This window comes from Sciurus carolinensis, chromosome 16 (assembly GCF_902686445.1).
Source record: "Sciurus carolinensis chromosome 16, mSciCar1.2, whole genome shotgun sequence".
Classification (NCBI taxonomy): domain Eukaryota; kingdom Metazoa; phylum Chordata; class Mammalia; order Rodentia; family Sciuridae; genus Sciurus; species Sciurus carolinensis.
In genome coordinates, this window is record NC_062228.1 from 61893326 (window position 1) to 61909076 (window position 15751).

General features: G+C 37.0%; 1 protein-coding gene across 1 annotated transcript; it reads left to right on the forward strand.

Annotated features, from left to right (window-relative positions):
* Positions 1-13718: 13718 nt before the first annotated feature.
* Positions 13719-15413, forward strand: LOC124967119 (zinc finger protein 420-like). The gene is made up of 2 exons (XM_047529152.1): positions 13719-15311; positions 15396-15413. The coding sequence occupies exons 1-2, from the start codon at positions 13719-13721 to the stop codon at positions 15411-15413; spliced, it is 1611 nt and encodes a 536-aa protein (XP_047385108.1).
* Positions 15414-15751: the final 338 nt, after the last annotated feature.

Below are 15751 nucleotides of genomic sequence, written 5' to 3' on the forward strand. Positions count from 1 at the left end.
TAGAGTCAGTGAGTTCTTGCCCAGTATCATAAAATGGCCACCAAGAAGATTTCCCGCCATCCGGAGGCAGTGGCTCTTTGGGGGGAAGCTTGGAGCCCCCTTTGGGAGGTCCTGGAGAGAAGCAGGTCTTAAGGGCGGATAATGTAGGGCAGACTCCCAATGGGGGACCCTCCCCTAAATTGATTTCCCTCTTCCTAACAAGTTGTTCTACACGATCCCATGTGGACCAGTCAAACAAGTTTGCTTCAGGCAGCCAAGGGGCTGCCTTAGTGAAGGCCTTCTGGGTCTGAAATGCCTGGCTATCTCAGAGTTCCAATCCTCTACTTCTAAGGAGAACCCTAAGGGAGTCAAGGGAGGGGTCAGACTTGTAATTGGACTGTCTCATATTTTATGGGAGTACACTCACCTGCAGTCCAATTGGCCTGTTGGCAACTTCATCTTCCTCACATGGGGCACCAGTTGTTGCTCCCAGTCAAGCAACAAGGTCCAATGTATCTCCTTAGGGCCCGCCTGAGGAGAATACGGGGCCGAGCAGGATGATGAGTGTCAGCGGCAATGGAAACACAACAGAGCCGGGAGGTCTGTCAGCGCACAAAGCACAACAGGAACTCATTTATTGAGGAAGTTACACAGCTTTTATGTAGGGTGGGGGCTAGGCAGGAATCAATTAGCTTAAAGGTAAGCAAGGCATGGGGGATTCACACAGGGGAGAGTCCCATAGGACTAAATGGCAAGCCCAAGCTGATCACATTCACGGAACTGCTGCTAACCAATCCCTGACAGTAGGGGGTGGAGATAAGCAGGCCAATCAGGGAGTTACACACAACTGTTTGCTGGGTAAGAACACATTTTTCAGTTTCCGGGGGAGAGTGGCATTACAAAGAAGTCCGGGTAAACTGTTGGTGGGTCAGGCAGTGCCACGTATGAGGAAGAGGTTGCCATGAGGGTGTAGCCGCCATTATAGGATGCGTCCCCTATACAGTTTCTGTCAGAATGTTTTAGAACTTAACATAGTCTGTCACAGACTTTTATAGTATGATTCAGACACAGGGAGTGTCTGTGTAGTTGGAGGTGTTTGGAGCAGAACCCGCCATGGAGGCACTGAGATCTGAGGGTCAGAGCCACTCATCCTCCGTGGGTGCATATTCACTTCCACCATCACCACTATTAAAAAAAATAAAAAATAAATCAAAACTGCAGTGAGATAAAACAAGACTAATCAGGAAAAAAATTAGGGGCATAGGACAAAAGGTAAATTCACCAGAAAAACTGAACTTAAAAAAGTCCATTTTTTTCCCTTAAGAAATGAAACAGTCCTAGTGACTCTAGTAAAGGAGCACATGAAACATACTTATCAGACCAGTGAGTACTTTTGGATCAGAGTAGCCCTTTCCCTTTTTCTCCTCCTTTGTGGCATTTAGGTAGAACTTACTAAAAGTGCAGGATCCCAGGGTACAAGAAAGGTTTATAGAAGTTTCTATTTAAATGTTATTCTTTTTTCCTGGTTTCAAACTTGTTCATAAGAGAGAGTTAGTTTCTTTCCCTAAGGGATCATCTCTTCCTGTCCTCCATCTGGTACTTAGGTCACATTTGTGTATAGAAATGTACCCCAGGATCTGAGGGTCAAAGGAATCATGATGTAGGAGTGCTTGTGCCAGATGGAGTATTACCCCTCTGAAGCACAAGGGGAAGATGTTGTCCCTTGGCATCTCTCCATTGTCTGAATCAAATTAAGTCATCCCTTGAATAACTGTGGATCTCAAAGCCATTGCTAACCAACCCTAGAGGCCTACCATTTGAATTAGTCACTTTTACCAACATAGTTACTTATTCCCTTATTTTCTGTGGTCCTCAAAACATGAGCAACCAGGTATTGAGGGCTCACTAGGATTTGGGCTGGTTCAATTAGATGTCCCTACTATCATATGACTAGAGATCTTTCTTTTTCCTCTTCTTTTTTTTTATTTTTTTTTACATTTTTCTCTTAAAAAAAGAAAACCTGACTGGGCATGGTGGTGCATGCCTATATTCTCAATATTGGGAAATCTGAGACAGCAGGATTCTGAATTCTATTCCAGGCTCAGCAACTTTTTGAGACCCTGTCTCAGAATAAAAAATAAAAAGGACTGAGGATGTGACTCAGTGGTTAAGTGCCTCTGGGTCAATTCCTGGTACAAGAAAGAGGAAAGATACCCTTATTAATCTTATTGTGTTTACCCCACCAATTTTGGAAGCAATGTAGAGGGGGTTTAGGGTCCTGGAGGAACTCCATTATTGGACTAAGGGAGAGACCTCTTCTAGAGGGTTATGTGCCCTAGCCAAGTTCTTAGACTTTTCTGATATCCGTATTTGCCATAATATGCATAATTAGGGCCTGTAAAGTCTTGTTCTATTCATCACATGAGTGATACAACAGGCCCCAAATTTGAGTCCCAGAGGAGAGAAGTAGATGACAGACTCTGTTATCCATATTTAATCTAGTGGGTTGGGAGGCAATGAACAGAATGTCTTAGAGCAATTACAGTGATGAGATCCATGTTGTTTTTCCCTCCTAGAGAAATTGAGAGGAATGGAAATCCAGGGAATGGGACCCTCCTTGTGATTGCTAACACACCAGGGACAAGAATAGATTTGGATCCTAAAAGGCACTCAAGGGCTTGTAGATTCCCAATAACCTTATTTATGTGTCCTAGTGAAAAATTTGTGATTTCAAGGGCATAAGAACCCTGGGTATACATTGTTTCTGCAGTGCACATGAGAGGTGGAGTGGAGAGAGACAGAAATTGCTTCACTTACACTCTGTAGATAAGAGGTCCACCTCTTTCCCAAAGACCTCAGGCCAGAGTAAGACTTTGAGTATCCAGGATACAACAAGTGAGGGCACCCTCCACTATTAGGCCAAGCCAGTCAAAAAGTGAAAAAAGGAAGCAGATTCTTGAACTTAACTGTCAACCTGTTTCATGTTTCAGAGAGAAGCTGAAGCAAATCTTGACAAACATTCCTCCATCAGAGACAAAGGGGATTTATCAAGCCTTCTCCAGTAAGCCTGTCACCCATGTTTTTAGACCAGGGGTCATGCTAATCACTAAGCCAATATGTGCCTGGTATTTTTTGATAGAAACTGATTTTTCTAAAAGGAGTAGAGAAGTGTAGGGGAAGTAGTGATAATTCTGTTGGTTCTTTTCACTAATGCTTCTGAATAGTCCATCATTGGATTCCAAAAAAGGAAACCAGAACTTGAGATGAAACTCAATTCTCTACTGTTTGTAGGTGGGTTCTATGCAAGGTGTAGGCATCTGCAGCCAAGTAAGCCCCTTGTGGTCTTTACGGTTAATCGCAGTATTGGATACTTGTTCTTGTGTGTTCCAAGGGTTATAGCCAGAAGAGCAAAATTCTTCACTACCAGGAGTGGCATGTTGCAGTTCTCAGTATTGCAGCTTTAAAGAGGGGTGGTGCACTCCAGTGTTGCACTAGGCTCCAATAGCTCACCACCAACTTCTATCCAGGTTCTTGTCTCACAAATTTAAAGAATGAAATTCACCAGAGAAAGGAATGCAAGAGTGAAAGTAGAAAGATGTATTCAAGTGTGAAGAATAGGAATAGAACTCTTCAAGGGACAAGAGGGGTCTCCAATAGCAGTTGCCCTTGAGTGTGCTAATCTGAGGTATATATAGATTTTGGGTCAAAGATATTGGTTCAAATTTATGGTAATCAGGTATTGGAAAATTACGTCTGCTATTGAGCCAAATTTATGCAATTTTGGGTTTGGAAAAGCACTAATGTTATTGTTCCAAATTGATGCTAATCAGGATTTGTGGAAGCACTAAGTCCATTGGTTTGCTTGCTATCCAATTCACATTTGTCCCAAGGGATGTGAAGTTTCTCCAATTATGAATGTTCTAGGATCCAGCTGTCACAATGTGTGGAGGGGACACCTCCACTGGGCCCATGCCAGACTGCCTCAATTTGACAGTTTAGGGTGCCCTGGCTTGCCACACCTCTGTCCTGTTTTGATATGGCAGGCTCCACACAGCTGCAACACACAATCCAGCCCACCATGTTGCAGATCTGGAGCTCTGGAATGTCTTCTTTTCTATTTTGTTAATGTAGCAATTCAATGCTATGAAGTTTTCTTTAAGAACTATCTTCATATATTCCCAGAGATCTTGATACATATTCTCATGTTTCTGAGAATTCTTTTGTTTTTCCAGTGATTTCTTCAATGAACCATTCCTCATTCATCTCCAAGTGTTAGAATGATTTCTGCTTTTTTTATCTTGTTGATTTCTAATTTCTTTCTATTATAAGGTGTTAGGATGCCAGAAATTTTCTCTATTTTTCTATATGTGGTAAGACTTAATTCATGTCATAAAATATCACCTGTTCTGGACAGTTTTATATGCTGCTGAGAAGACAGTGAGTTCATGTTCTGATGGATGAAATATTCTATATATATGTATTAGGTTCATTTGATTACTCATTGTTACTTATGAAGTGGCTATATTTAGCTTATGTCTGGAAGAGCTATCTAGTGAGAGCGATCTGATGAAATCACATGGTAGCATTCTATTATGGCCTATTTGACTCATTATCGTCAATAGGGCTTTTTTAAATGTATGTTGATGTAGCAATGTTTAGGACAGGCTATTTATAATCATTATGTCTTCTTGTAGATGATTGCCTTATCCAGTAAGAAATGACCTTCTTTGTCTCTTGTGATTCATTTTCTCCTTGAGTCTACTTTGTGGCATATGAGAAGAGCTACCCCTGCTTACTTGTAGTCTTCATTTCCGTGGTACAATGATTCCAACCTTTCACCTGCAGCTTGTGGATGTCTTTGCCTGAGAAGTGAGTCTCTTGAAAACAACATGTAGCTGTCTTGTTTTCAATATGTTCTGGCAATCTGTATCTTTGGGTTGGATAGCTTATGCCATTACTGTAAACTTACTAAGGAGATTTTTATTTCCTGTCATTTGATTTGATTCTAATGCATACTCTAGAACTGATTCTCCTTTCATTGTTTATTCTTGTGAAATTCATCCGTATATTGGCTTTTTCATTCTTTAGGTTTACACACCTGTATAAAATACTTCATCAAGTGTTTTTTGCAGTGCACACTTGTTGGTTTTGAATTCTTTTAATTTCTGCTTCTCATGGAAGGTTTTTCTTTCCTCTTAAAATTTTGAAGGATGATTTTACTTTGTATAGTATTCTTGGTTAGCATCAACTTCCCTGAAAGATTTGATATATATTACTCCAAGTCTTCCTGGCTGTTAGGGTCTGATCTCAGAAACAAGTTTAAATAAGAATTTGTATATTTCTAAATGTGGCTTTTAAAATTCCATGTTTTGTCTTTACACTAGGCATATGTGTCTTTTAGATCTTGTATATTTGAGGGTTCTAAATGTTTATTATACCTGAGACTTTGAAAATTTTCTGATATTACTTCATTGAAAGCAATGTACAAGTGTTAAGTTTGAATTTGGTATCCTCTTCTACACCAATGATTCCTAGTTTTGGCCTCAATGATATACCAGAATTTTATTTTTCTAGTCAGCTTCTCTTATCTGTACTGTTGGTTTTATTTTCAAGTCTATTAATTTGTGTTTATGCGCTGAGACTCTGTTTTCTATTGGATATGTGTAGTCTATTGGATATGCTCTCAGTGAATTTTTTATTTTACTTTGTCATTTCCAGTATTTCTATCTTATTCTTTTTATGTATGTCTGTCTCTTTGTTGAAATGATTTGTCATTGTTTTGTATTGTCTTTATTGGTTCATTTATTTTTCCTCTTTTAGATCAAGGAAAAGTTCAATTATAAACCTTCTAAACTTTTTAAAATTATAATATTTTTGATAATGCTGAGAAAACAATAAGAACTAAATAAAAGAGCTAATATAATGGTAATAGATTTATATTTTCTAAAATCTTTTCTTTTATGATCTTTTATTTTTAGATATAAAAAACAGTAAGGTATATTTTGATATATTATACACACATGGAGTGCAATCCATTACAATTTGTGTTTGAAGATGGTATGGCATTACACTGGTCTAATATTTATGTATGAGTATTGGTACGTTATATTTGTTTCATTCTACAGTCTTTCCTATTTTCATCTCCCTTCCCTTCCCTTCATTCCCCATTGTGTACTCCAACAAACTTCTACACTTACCCTCCTCACCCTCCCTTGTTGTGAAATAGCATCCACACATCAGAGAGAACATTTGACCTTTAGATTTTTTGGGAAAGCTTATTTCACCTAGCAATGTGACGTCCAGTTCCATCTGTTTACCAGCAAATGCCATAATATCATTCTGCTTTAAGGCTGAGTAGTATTCCATTGGGTATATATGCCACAATTTCTTTATCCATTCATATGTTCAATGGGCACCTTGGTTCATTCCATAGCCTGGCTGTCATGAGTTGAACTGCCTTAACATCCATATCACTGCATCACTGTACTATGCTGATTTTAATTCCTTTGATTATATGCTCAGGAGTGCAATAGCTGTGCCAAATTCAGATTCCATTCCAAGTATTATGAGGAATCTTCATACTGCTTTCCATATAGGTTGTACCAATTAGTAATCCAACCAGTCATGTATGATTGTACCTTTTCCCCCACATTCTTGCCAAAATATATTTTTGCTTCTACTCTTGATTATTGCATTCTGACCAGATAAGATGGAATCTCAGTGTAGTTTTAATTTGAATTTCTTTAATTGCTACAGATTTTGAACATTTTTTATATATTTTTTGACAATTTGTATTTTTCTTCTGTGAAGTTCCTGTTCAGTTCTTTCCAATTTATTGATTTGGTTATTTGTTATTTATTTATTTATTTATTTGTGTGTGTGTGTGTGTGTGTGTGTGTGTGTGTGTGTGTGTCAAGTTTTTTGAGGTCTTTCTATATCCTGGAGATTAATGCTCTATGTGATGTACAATTAGTAAAGATCTTCTCCCATTTTTTTAGGCACTCTGTTCATGTTATTGATTTTTTTTCCCTTTACTATGAAGAACCTTCTGGGTTTGATGCCATCACATTTATTGATTCTTCTTTTAGTTGTTCTAATTAGTTGCACATAACAGTAGAATATATTTTGACACATCATACGTAAATGGAGTTTAAATTCTTATTCTTCTGGCTGTAAATGTTGTAGAATTACACCAGTCTTGTAATCATATATGCACATCAGGTAATAATGTCTGATTCATTCTATCATTCCTACAAGGTCTCCACTGTTCACTCACCTCTGTCTAATCCAAAGTGCCTCTATATTTTCCTATCCTCCCCATCTCACTATTGTGAATTAGCATCTGAATAGCAGAAAAAACATTCAGCATTTGGTTCTTTGGAACTGGCTTGTTTCTCTTAGCATGATATTCTCCAATACCATCCATTTATCAATAATGACAAAATTGTATTCTTCTTGAAAGCTGAGTGATATTCCATTGTGTATATATACCTTTATTTCTCTATTCATGCATGTGTTGAGGGGCACCTAGTTTCATTGCATAGCTAGGTTATTGTGAATTGAACTGTTGTAACATTCATATGACTATGTCACTGTAGTATGCCAATTTTAATTCCTTTGTGTATAAGTCAATGAGTGGGATAGCTGGGTCAAATGGTGGTTCCATTCCAAGTTTTCTAAGAAATCTCTATTCTGCTTTCCATATTGGTTGCACCGATTTGCATCTCCACCAGCCATGTATGAGTGTACCTTTTTTCCCCAAACCTTCACCAACATTTATTCTTGATTGTGTTACTGACAATAGCCATTCTGACTGGAGTGAGATTAAATTTCAGCCTAGTATTCATTCATAGACTTTATTTCTTCCTCTGTGAAGTACCTGTTCAGTTTTTTATTCCACTTATTGATAGGGTTATATTTTGGTGGTAAGGTTTTTGAGTTCTCTATATATCCTTGAATTAATGCTTTATCTGAGGTTTATGTGGAAAATTTTTTCTCTCATTCTGTAGGCTCTCTCTTCATGTTATTAATTGCCTTGTTGATAAAAAGTCTTTAATTTGTATTCATCCCATTTATTGATTGTTGCACTTTAGGGATCTTGTTATGGAAGTCAGGTGTTTAGTCAACATGGTGATATTTTTGGCCTACCTTTTCTCCTATTAGGCCCAGGGTTTCTGTTTTTGGGTCAAAATCCTTGATCCACATTGAGTAGCTTTAATTTTATTTTGCTACATATGGATTTGCATGTATCCCACAACCATTTGATTAAGAGGCTATCTTTTCTCCAATGTGTTATTTTTGGCACCTTTGTCTAGTTTGACAGGAGTGTATTTATGTGGGTTTGTCATTGTGTCTTTTGTTGTGTGCCAGTGATCTACCCGTCTGTTTTGGTGACAGCACCATGTTGTTTTTGTTACTATAACTCTGTAGTATAACATAAAATATGATATCGTGATGCCTCCTGCTTCAGTCTTCTTGCTAAGTATTTCTTTAGTTATTCTGAGTCTCTTAATTTTACTATTGCTTTCGATGATTGCTTTTTGTAATTCTCTAAAGAATGCCATTGGGATTTTAATAGGAATTGAATTAAATCTGTATAAAGCTTTTGGTAGTATGGCCATTTTGATAATGTTAACTCTGCCTATCCAAGAACATGGGAGATCTTTGCCTCTTGTAAGGTATTCCTCAATTTCTTTTTTAGACTTTTCTAGTTTTCTTTGTAGAGTACTTTCACCTCTCTTTTTAGATTGATTCCCAAATATTTTATTTATTTGAGGCTATTGGGAATGGGGTAGTTTTCTAGTTTATTTTTCAGTGAATTCCTCACTGATGTATTCATCATTTGATTTTTGTGTGTTAATTTTTTATCCTGCTATTTTGCTGAATTTACTAGTTCTAGATGTTTTTGGTTGGAATTTTCTGGATCTTCCAAGTATAGAATCATGTTGTGGGTATATAGTGATAGATTGAGTTCTTCTTTTCCTATTAATTTCAGATTAAATTCTTCTGTCTAATTGCTTTGGCTAGAGTTCAAAGATGTGAAAGAGGGCATCTTTGTCTCCTTTCAATTCTTAGGATGATTTCAAATTTTTTCCATTTAGAATGATGTGTGCCTTGGCCTTAGTATAGATAGCTTTACAATGTTGAGATATATTTCTACTGTCCCTAGTGTTTTGAAAATGAAGGGGTGCTCTATCCCATCAAACACTATTTCTGTATCTGTTGAGATGATCATATGATTTTCTAAGTGTATTAATGTGATGAAGTACATTTATAGATTTTTCGCATGTTGGTCCAAACTTGCATCCCTTTGAACGCTACTTGATCATAGTGCATTATCTTTTGTTGTTTTTGTACGTGATTTGCCACAACTGTGCTGAGAATTTTTGCATCTTTGTTTATCAGGGAAATTTTCTTTCTTTGATGTGTTTCTGGATTTGATATCAGGGTGATACAAGTTTCATAGAATGAGGTTGGTAGGGTTCCCACCTTTTCTATTTCATGTAATAATTTGAGGAGTATTGGTGTTAGTTTTTGAAGGTCTTGTTGAACTTGGCTGAGAATTCATCACTCCTGGACTTTTCATAATTGGTAGGCTTTCGATGGTGTCTTTTATTTCACTTCTTAAAATTGATCTGTTTAAAACATGTATGTCCTCCTGATTCAGTTTGGGTAGGTCATAAGTACCTAAAAATTTGTCAGTGTCTTCAAGATTTTCTATTTTATTCAAGTATAAATTTTCAAAATAGTTTCTGATTATCTTCTGTATTTCAGTAGTGTCCATTGAGATATTTCCTTTTTCACCATGAATTTTACTAATGTGAGTTTTCTCTCTCTTTCTCTTCATTAGCATGGCTAAGGGTTTATCAATTTCATTTTTTTTTCAAAGAACCAACTTTTTGCTTTGACAATTTTTGTACCCTTTTTTTTCCATTTTATTTTGTCTCTGATTTTAAGTTTTTTCTGTCTCCTCCTTTTGGTGTTTATTTGTTCTTTTTCTAGGACTTTGGAATGTAATATTATATATTCTTTGACTTTCTATTCTGTTAATGAGATTAATGCAATGCACTTTCCCCTTTGTACTGTCTTCATAGTGTTCCAGAATTTTTGAAATGTTCTATTAGTATTCTCATGTACCCTTAAGCATTTTTTTATTTCATCCCTTATTTGTTCTTCTATCCATTGGTCATTCAATAGCATATTATTTAGTCTCCAGGTGACAGAGAAGCTTCTATTTTTAATTTTGTTATGGATTACTATATTCAGTTCATTATGATCTCATAGAATGCAACATATTATCTCTATTTTTTTGTATTCACTTAGAGTTGCTGTGTGGCCTAAGATGTAGTCTGTTGCAGAGAAGGATCTGTGTTTTGCTGAGATTAAAGTGTATTCAGTCTTTGTTGGAGGAAATATTTCATATATGTCCATTAAGTTTATATTATTACTTGCATTTATTGATTCCATAGTTTATTTTTTGTTCAGAGGATGTATCTAGTGATGAGAGAGACATGTTAAATTCACCCAGTATTATTTTTTTGTGGTCTATTTGATTATCAAAATGAGAAGGGTTTCTTTGATTTACATACTCCATTGTTTGTGATTGTTATGTGTTGTTGATGTATAATTTCCTTAAGTAGCATGAAAAATCCTTCATGATCCCTTCTGATTTACTTTGATTTGAAGTCCACTTTATCTGATATGAGGGTAGAAACTCCTGCTCATTTACCAGAATAATGTGAATAAGCTGTTTCCCATTCTTTTATATTCTGTTTTTGGTTATCTTTGCTTATCAGGTGAGTCTGTTAGAGATAGCATATTGGTCGACCTTGATTTTTAATCTAATCTGCATCCTATATCTTTTGATTGATTAATTTGTATTCAATGTTATTATTGAAATATGAGTTTTACTCCCTGTCATTTTGATTCATTTCTGGTTTTTGGAATATTATTTGCTTTAAATAGTTATACATGTCAGTAGAATGCACTTTGATATATCATAAACAATGCAGTATAATTTCTCATTCTTCTGGTTACACATGAAGTAGAATCTTACTGGTCATATAGTGACAGATGAACATAGGATAATAATGTCTGATTGAATCTACTATCATTCTTATCTGCATATGCCCTCCCCTCCCTTCAATACCCTCTACCTAATCTAAAGTACCTCTATTCTTCCCTAGTATCCCTCACTCTTAATTAGCATTCACATATCATAGAAAATATTTGCTTTTGTTTTTTGTGGGATTGGCTTATTTCACTTAGCATATTTTCCAGCTGTATCGATTTACTGGCAAATGCCATAATTTTATTCTTTTTTAAGGCTGAGTTATAATCCATCATATATCTATACCACTTTTTTTATCCATTCATCTTTTGAAGGGCACCTAGTTTGGTTCCATAGTTTAGGTTTTGTGAATTGAGCTGCTGTGAACATTGATGTGACAATGAGATTCACAGTAACAAGAACTGAGAGGGTAGTAACAGGACTTAAGTGAAAGAAAGGAAGAAAAAAAGAAAGGAACAAAATCTCCCAAAGTGGGAGGGGTCCCAGGAGAGGATTTTAATGGTGTCAATTATCTAGAGGTTTTAATGGTCTTGATCTGTCCTTATAGGTAATTTATTAGGTATAGGACTCATAAAGGGACCAATCAACTCTAATTTGTCTCCTTCAGCCAGTCTGGAGAGAAGTGATTTATAATTTTTATTAACACGGGGATAAATATGAGGTACTGTTGACCCAAGAGGAACTGTATTTTGGAGACGGTCATGTCTAGGAGCTGATAAGAAACTGTCCATGTGGCTAGCCCCGGCTGAGTGTAGAAGCTTGATTTCCCTGTCCTCTCTTCCTTCATTCCTTCTCTGAGACCCGTTTCATTTGTGCCTATTTCTGGTCAAAATTCCTTTCTCATTTTGTTTGCATCAACTTCTCCAAGTGGGTATCTCTCTGTTGCTCTAACCAGTTGTCTTAAGTCTTATCTGATTCAACACATTCCAAAATATACCCACTTTCTTTTAACATACCAGGTCAGGGAAATAGTTTGCAGAAAGCTTCCAAGTAAGCAAAAATTTAGACCCATTCTGCAGAATTCTGTCTCTTCTGAGGAAAAAGACAGGTGTGGGGCAAGTCTGCTAGTTGTACCATGCTGATTTTAGGAGGAGGTACTGTGGTGAGGAAATGGATGCAACTATCCTTCACTCTTTTTTGGGCTCTTGTTACCAACTGTATTCTTGAAAGTGCAATGTCTGGATGTTTCACACAGGCAATTCTTTCAATGTAGAGCTTTTCAGTTTGTATATATATGGAGAGATGCAGGAATGAAAATTTTTATTTTTTCATCTTCTTAGTATTCTCAGATTGGTAGAATTTTGTATATTGTATTTGTAAAGTATGTCTGTTCACCTGAATTCAGTAAGGATGATAAATTCTAACCTTTGTTTATTTTACTTATGTTTTCCTGTACACTTGTGGATGGTTACCAGAGCAGAATATCCAAGATTCATTCCAGAAATTGAGAAATAGAAGATATGAAATTAGGAATCTTGAGAATTTACAAGTCAGTAAACAAGGGATTAAGGGTGAGTGTGAAGAGGAGAGAGAATATTGTCATGGACCTATCCACTATGCTGCATCTTCCTCTGACAGAACTGGGAGAGAAGATGAACATCAAGCATCTTCCCAAAGAAATGACTTTGAGACAGGAATTCATGTGGATTCAGGTGCTTCTGTGAGTAAACATGTATGTCCACTTTGGAAACATTGCTTTACTCAGAATAACAATTTAGTAAATCAACAAAGAAACATAGATCATGATGCAAAGGATCAACTGAGTCATTGTACATATGGAATTGGTTTCAACTGTCATTCAAATATTTCTGAAGACAAAAGATTTCAAAACGCAGAAAAAAAATCTCAATGTGATTCAAGTGGTAGTTCCAGTACCAAATGCATATTATTCCCCCACCAACACTTCCTTCAGCCTTGCTCAAATATCTGTGGTTTACATAAAAATCAGATGGCCAGTGTCAGCAAAATGTTGCTTAAAAAATGTGAGCTCTTTGGTAATGGTGAAAAAATTTACTGCCATGATGAAACTGGGGGGGTTACTGCTGAGGGATCTAACCTAAGTAAACGTGAGCATACCTATGTTAGGCAGGGAACTCATCAACACAAGAAATCATGGGAAAACTCTAACCATGAATCAGATGACCCTGAACCTCAGAGCTCTCATTTTACAGAGAGCCATGAGAAGTGGGGAAAATGTGAAACAGTAATTGCTCAGTGCTCAAAACCTCTCACCCATCCAAATGTCCAGATTACAAAGAGGGCTTATGAATGTAAGAAATATGGCATACTCTTTAGTCAGTCCTCAGTGTGTATGCAGCATGAGAAAATTAATACTAGAGAAATGTCCAGCAGACATAGAGATGACAAATATAGACAATCCTCTGATGAGTCATCAAACCAAGTTGGACATAATACAATATGCACTGAAGAACAGTCATGCAAAATCAGGGAATTTGATGAATCGTTTACTCTATATTCAAATCTTGAACAACAGCAGGAAATACACAATGGAGAGAAACGTCATAAAGTTGAAGATTGTGAAAAATCCTTTTCTAGTTCCTCACATCTTGTGGTACATAAAAAAATCCATACTGGGGAGAAACCTTACAAATGTAAAGAGTGCGGAAAAGCCTTCATGTCTTCCCCAGGACTTGTTGGGCATAAGAGAATGCATACTGGGGAGAAACCCTACAAATGTAAAGAGTGTGGAAAAGCTTTCATGTCTTCCTCAGGACTTGTTAGGCATAAGAGAATGCATACTGGGGAGAAACCCTACAAATGTAAAGAGTGTGGCAAAGTCTTCACTGCTTCCTCAAGTCTTTATGTGCATCATAGAACACATACAGGAGAGAAACCTTACAAATGTGAACACTGTGGAAAGGCCTTTATTTATTCCTCAAAATTTTATATTCATCAGAGAATCCATACTGGAGAGAAACCCTACAAATGTAAAGAGTGTGGCAAAGCCTTCACTTTTCCCTCAAGCCTTTATATACATTATATAATACATACAGGAGAGAAACCTCACAAATGTGAACATTGTGGAAAGGCCTTTATTTATTTCTCACAACTTGTTATTCATCGGAGAATCCATACCAGTGAAAAGCCCTACAAATGCAAAGACTGTGGCAAAGCTTTTATTTCTTCCTGGAGACTTCTTGGGCATAAGAGAATCCATACTGGAGAGAAACCCTACAATTGTAAAGAGTGTGGCAAAGCCTTTGTCTCTTCCTCAGGTCTTCTTCAGCATCAGAGAATCCATACTGGAGAGAAACCCTACAATTGTAAAGAGTGTGGCAAAGCCTTTGTCTCTTCCTCAGGTCTTCTTCAGCATCAGAGAATCCATACTGGAGAGAAACCCTACAATTGTAAAGAGTGTGGCAAAGCCTTTGTTTCTTCCTCAGTACTTCTTAGACATCAGAGAATCCATACTGGAGAGAAACCCTACAATTGTAAAGAGTGTGGCAAAGCCTATGTTTCTTCCTCAGTACTTCTTAGACATCAGAGAATCCATACTGGAGAGAAACCCTATCAATGTACAGAGTGTGGCAAAGCCTTCATGTCTTCCTCAGGATTTCTTGGGCATAAGAGAATCCATACTGGAGAGAAACCTTACAATTGTAAAGAGTGTGGCAAAGCCTTCACTTTTCCCTCAAGCCTTTATATGCATCACAGAATACATACAGGAGAGAAACCTCACAAATGTGAACATTGTGGAAAGGCCTTTATTTATTCCTCACAACTTGTTACTCATCAGAGAATCCATACCAGTAAAAAGCCCTACAAATGTAAAGACTGTGGCAAAGCTTTTATTTATTCCTCAGGTCTTCTTCAGCATAAGAGAATCCATACTGGAGAGAAACCCTACAATTGTAAAGACTGTGGCAAAGCCTATGTTTCTTCCTCAGTACTTCTTAGACATCAGAAAATCCATACTGGAGAGAAACCCTATCAATGTACAGAGTGTGGCAAAGCCTTCATGTCTTCCTCAGGATTTCTTGGGCATAAGAGAATCCATACTGGAGAGAAACCTTACAATTGTAAAGAGTGTGGCAAAGCCTTCACTTTTCCCTCAAGCCTTTATGTGCATCACAGAATACATACAGGGGAGAAACCTTACAAATGTGAACATTGTGGAAAGGCCTTTACTTATTCTTCACAACTTGTTATTCATCAGAGAATTCATACTGGAGAGAAACCCTACAAATGCAAAGAGTGTGGCCAAGCCTTCATTTCTTCCTTAAGACTTCTGAGGCATCAGAGGAGTCATGATAGAGAAAAACCCTAAAAACGTGAACATTATTAAAAGTCTTCTATGTGTGCCTCACATCTTTTTGTGTGTCACAGAATTCATACTGGATAGAAACCTTACAAATGTGAACATTGTGGAAAGGCCTTTACTCATTCCTCACTTCTTGTTGTGCATCAGGGAATCCATACGGATGTGAAACCCTACAAATGTGAAGATTGTGGCAAAACATTTCCCCTCACATTTCACTTTAGGGATCATTAAAGAATGTGAACTAGAATCACATCCTAAAATTTCACTAATGTGAAAAATCCTTCAATCAATGGTCCTACCTTAATTGATATCAGACAGTGTATACTAGGGAGAAAATTTGAGAGTGTAAACCTTCTGCGAAAAGAAAAGCTTCATTTTCCTATCTCACACAATGTCACAGAAATCGTACTAGACATCTC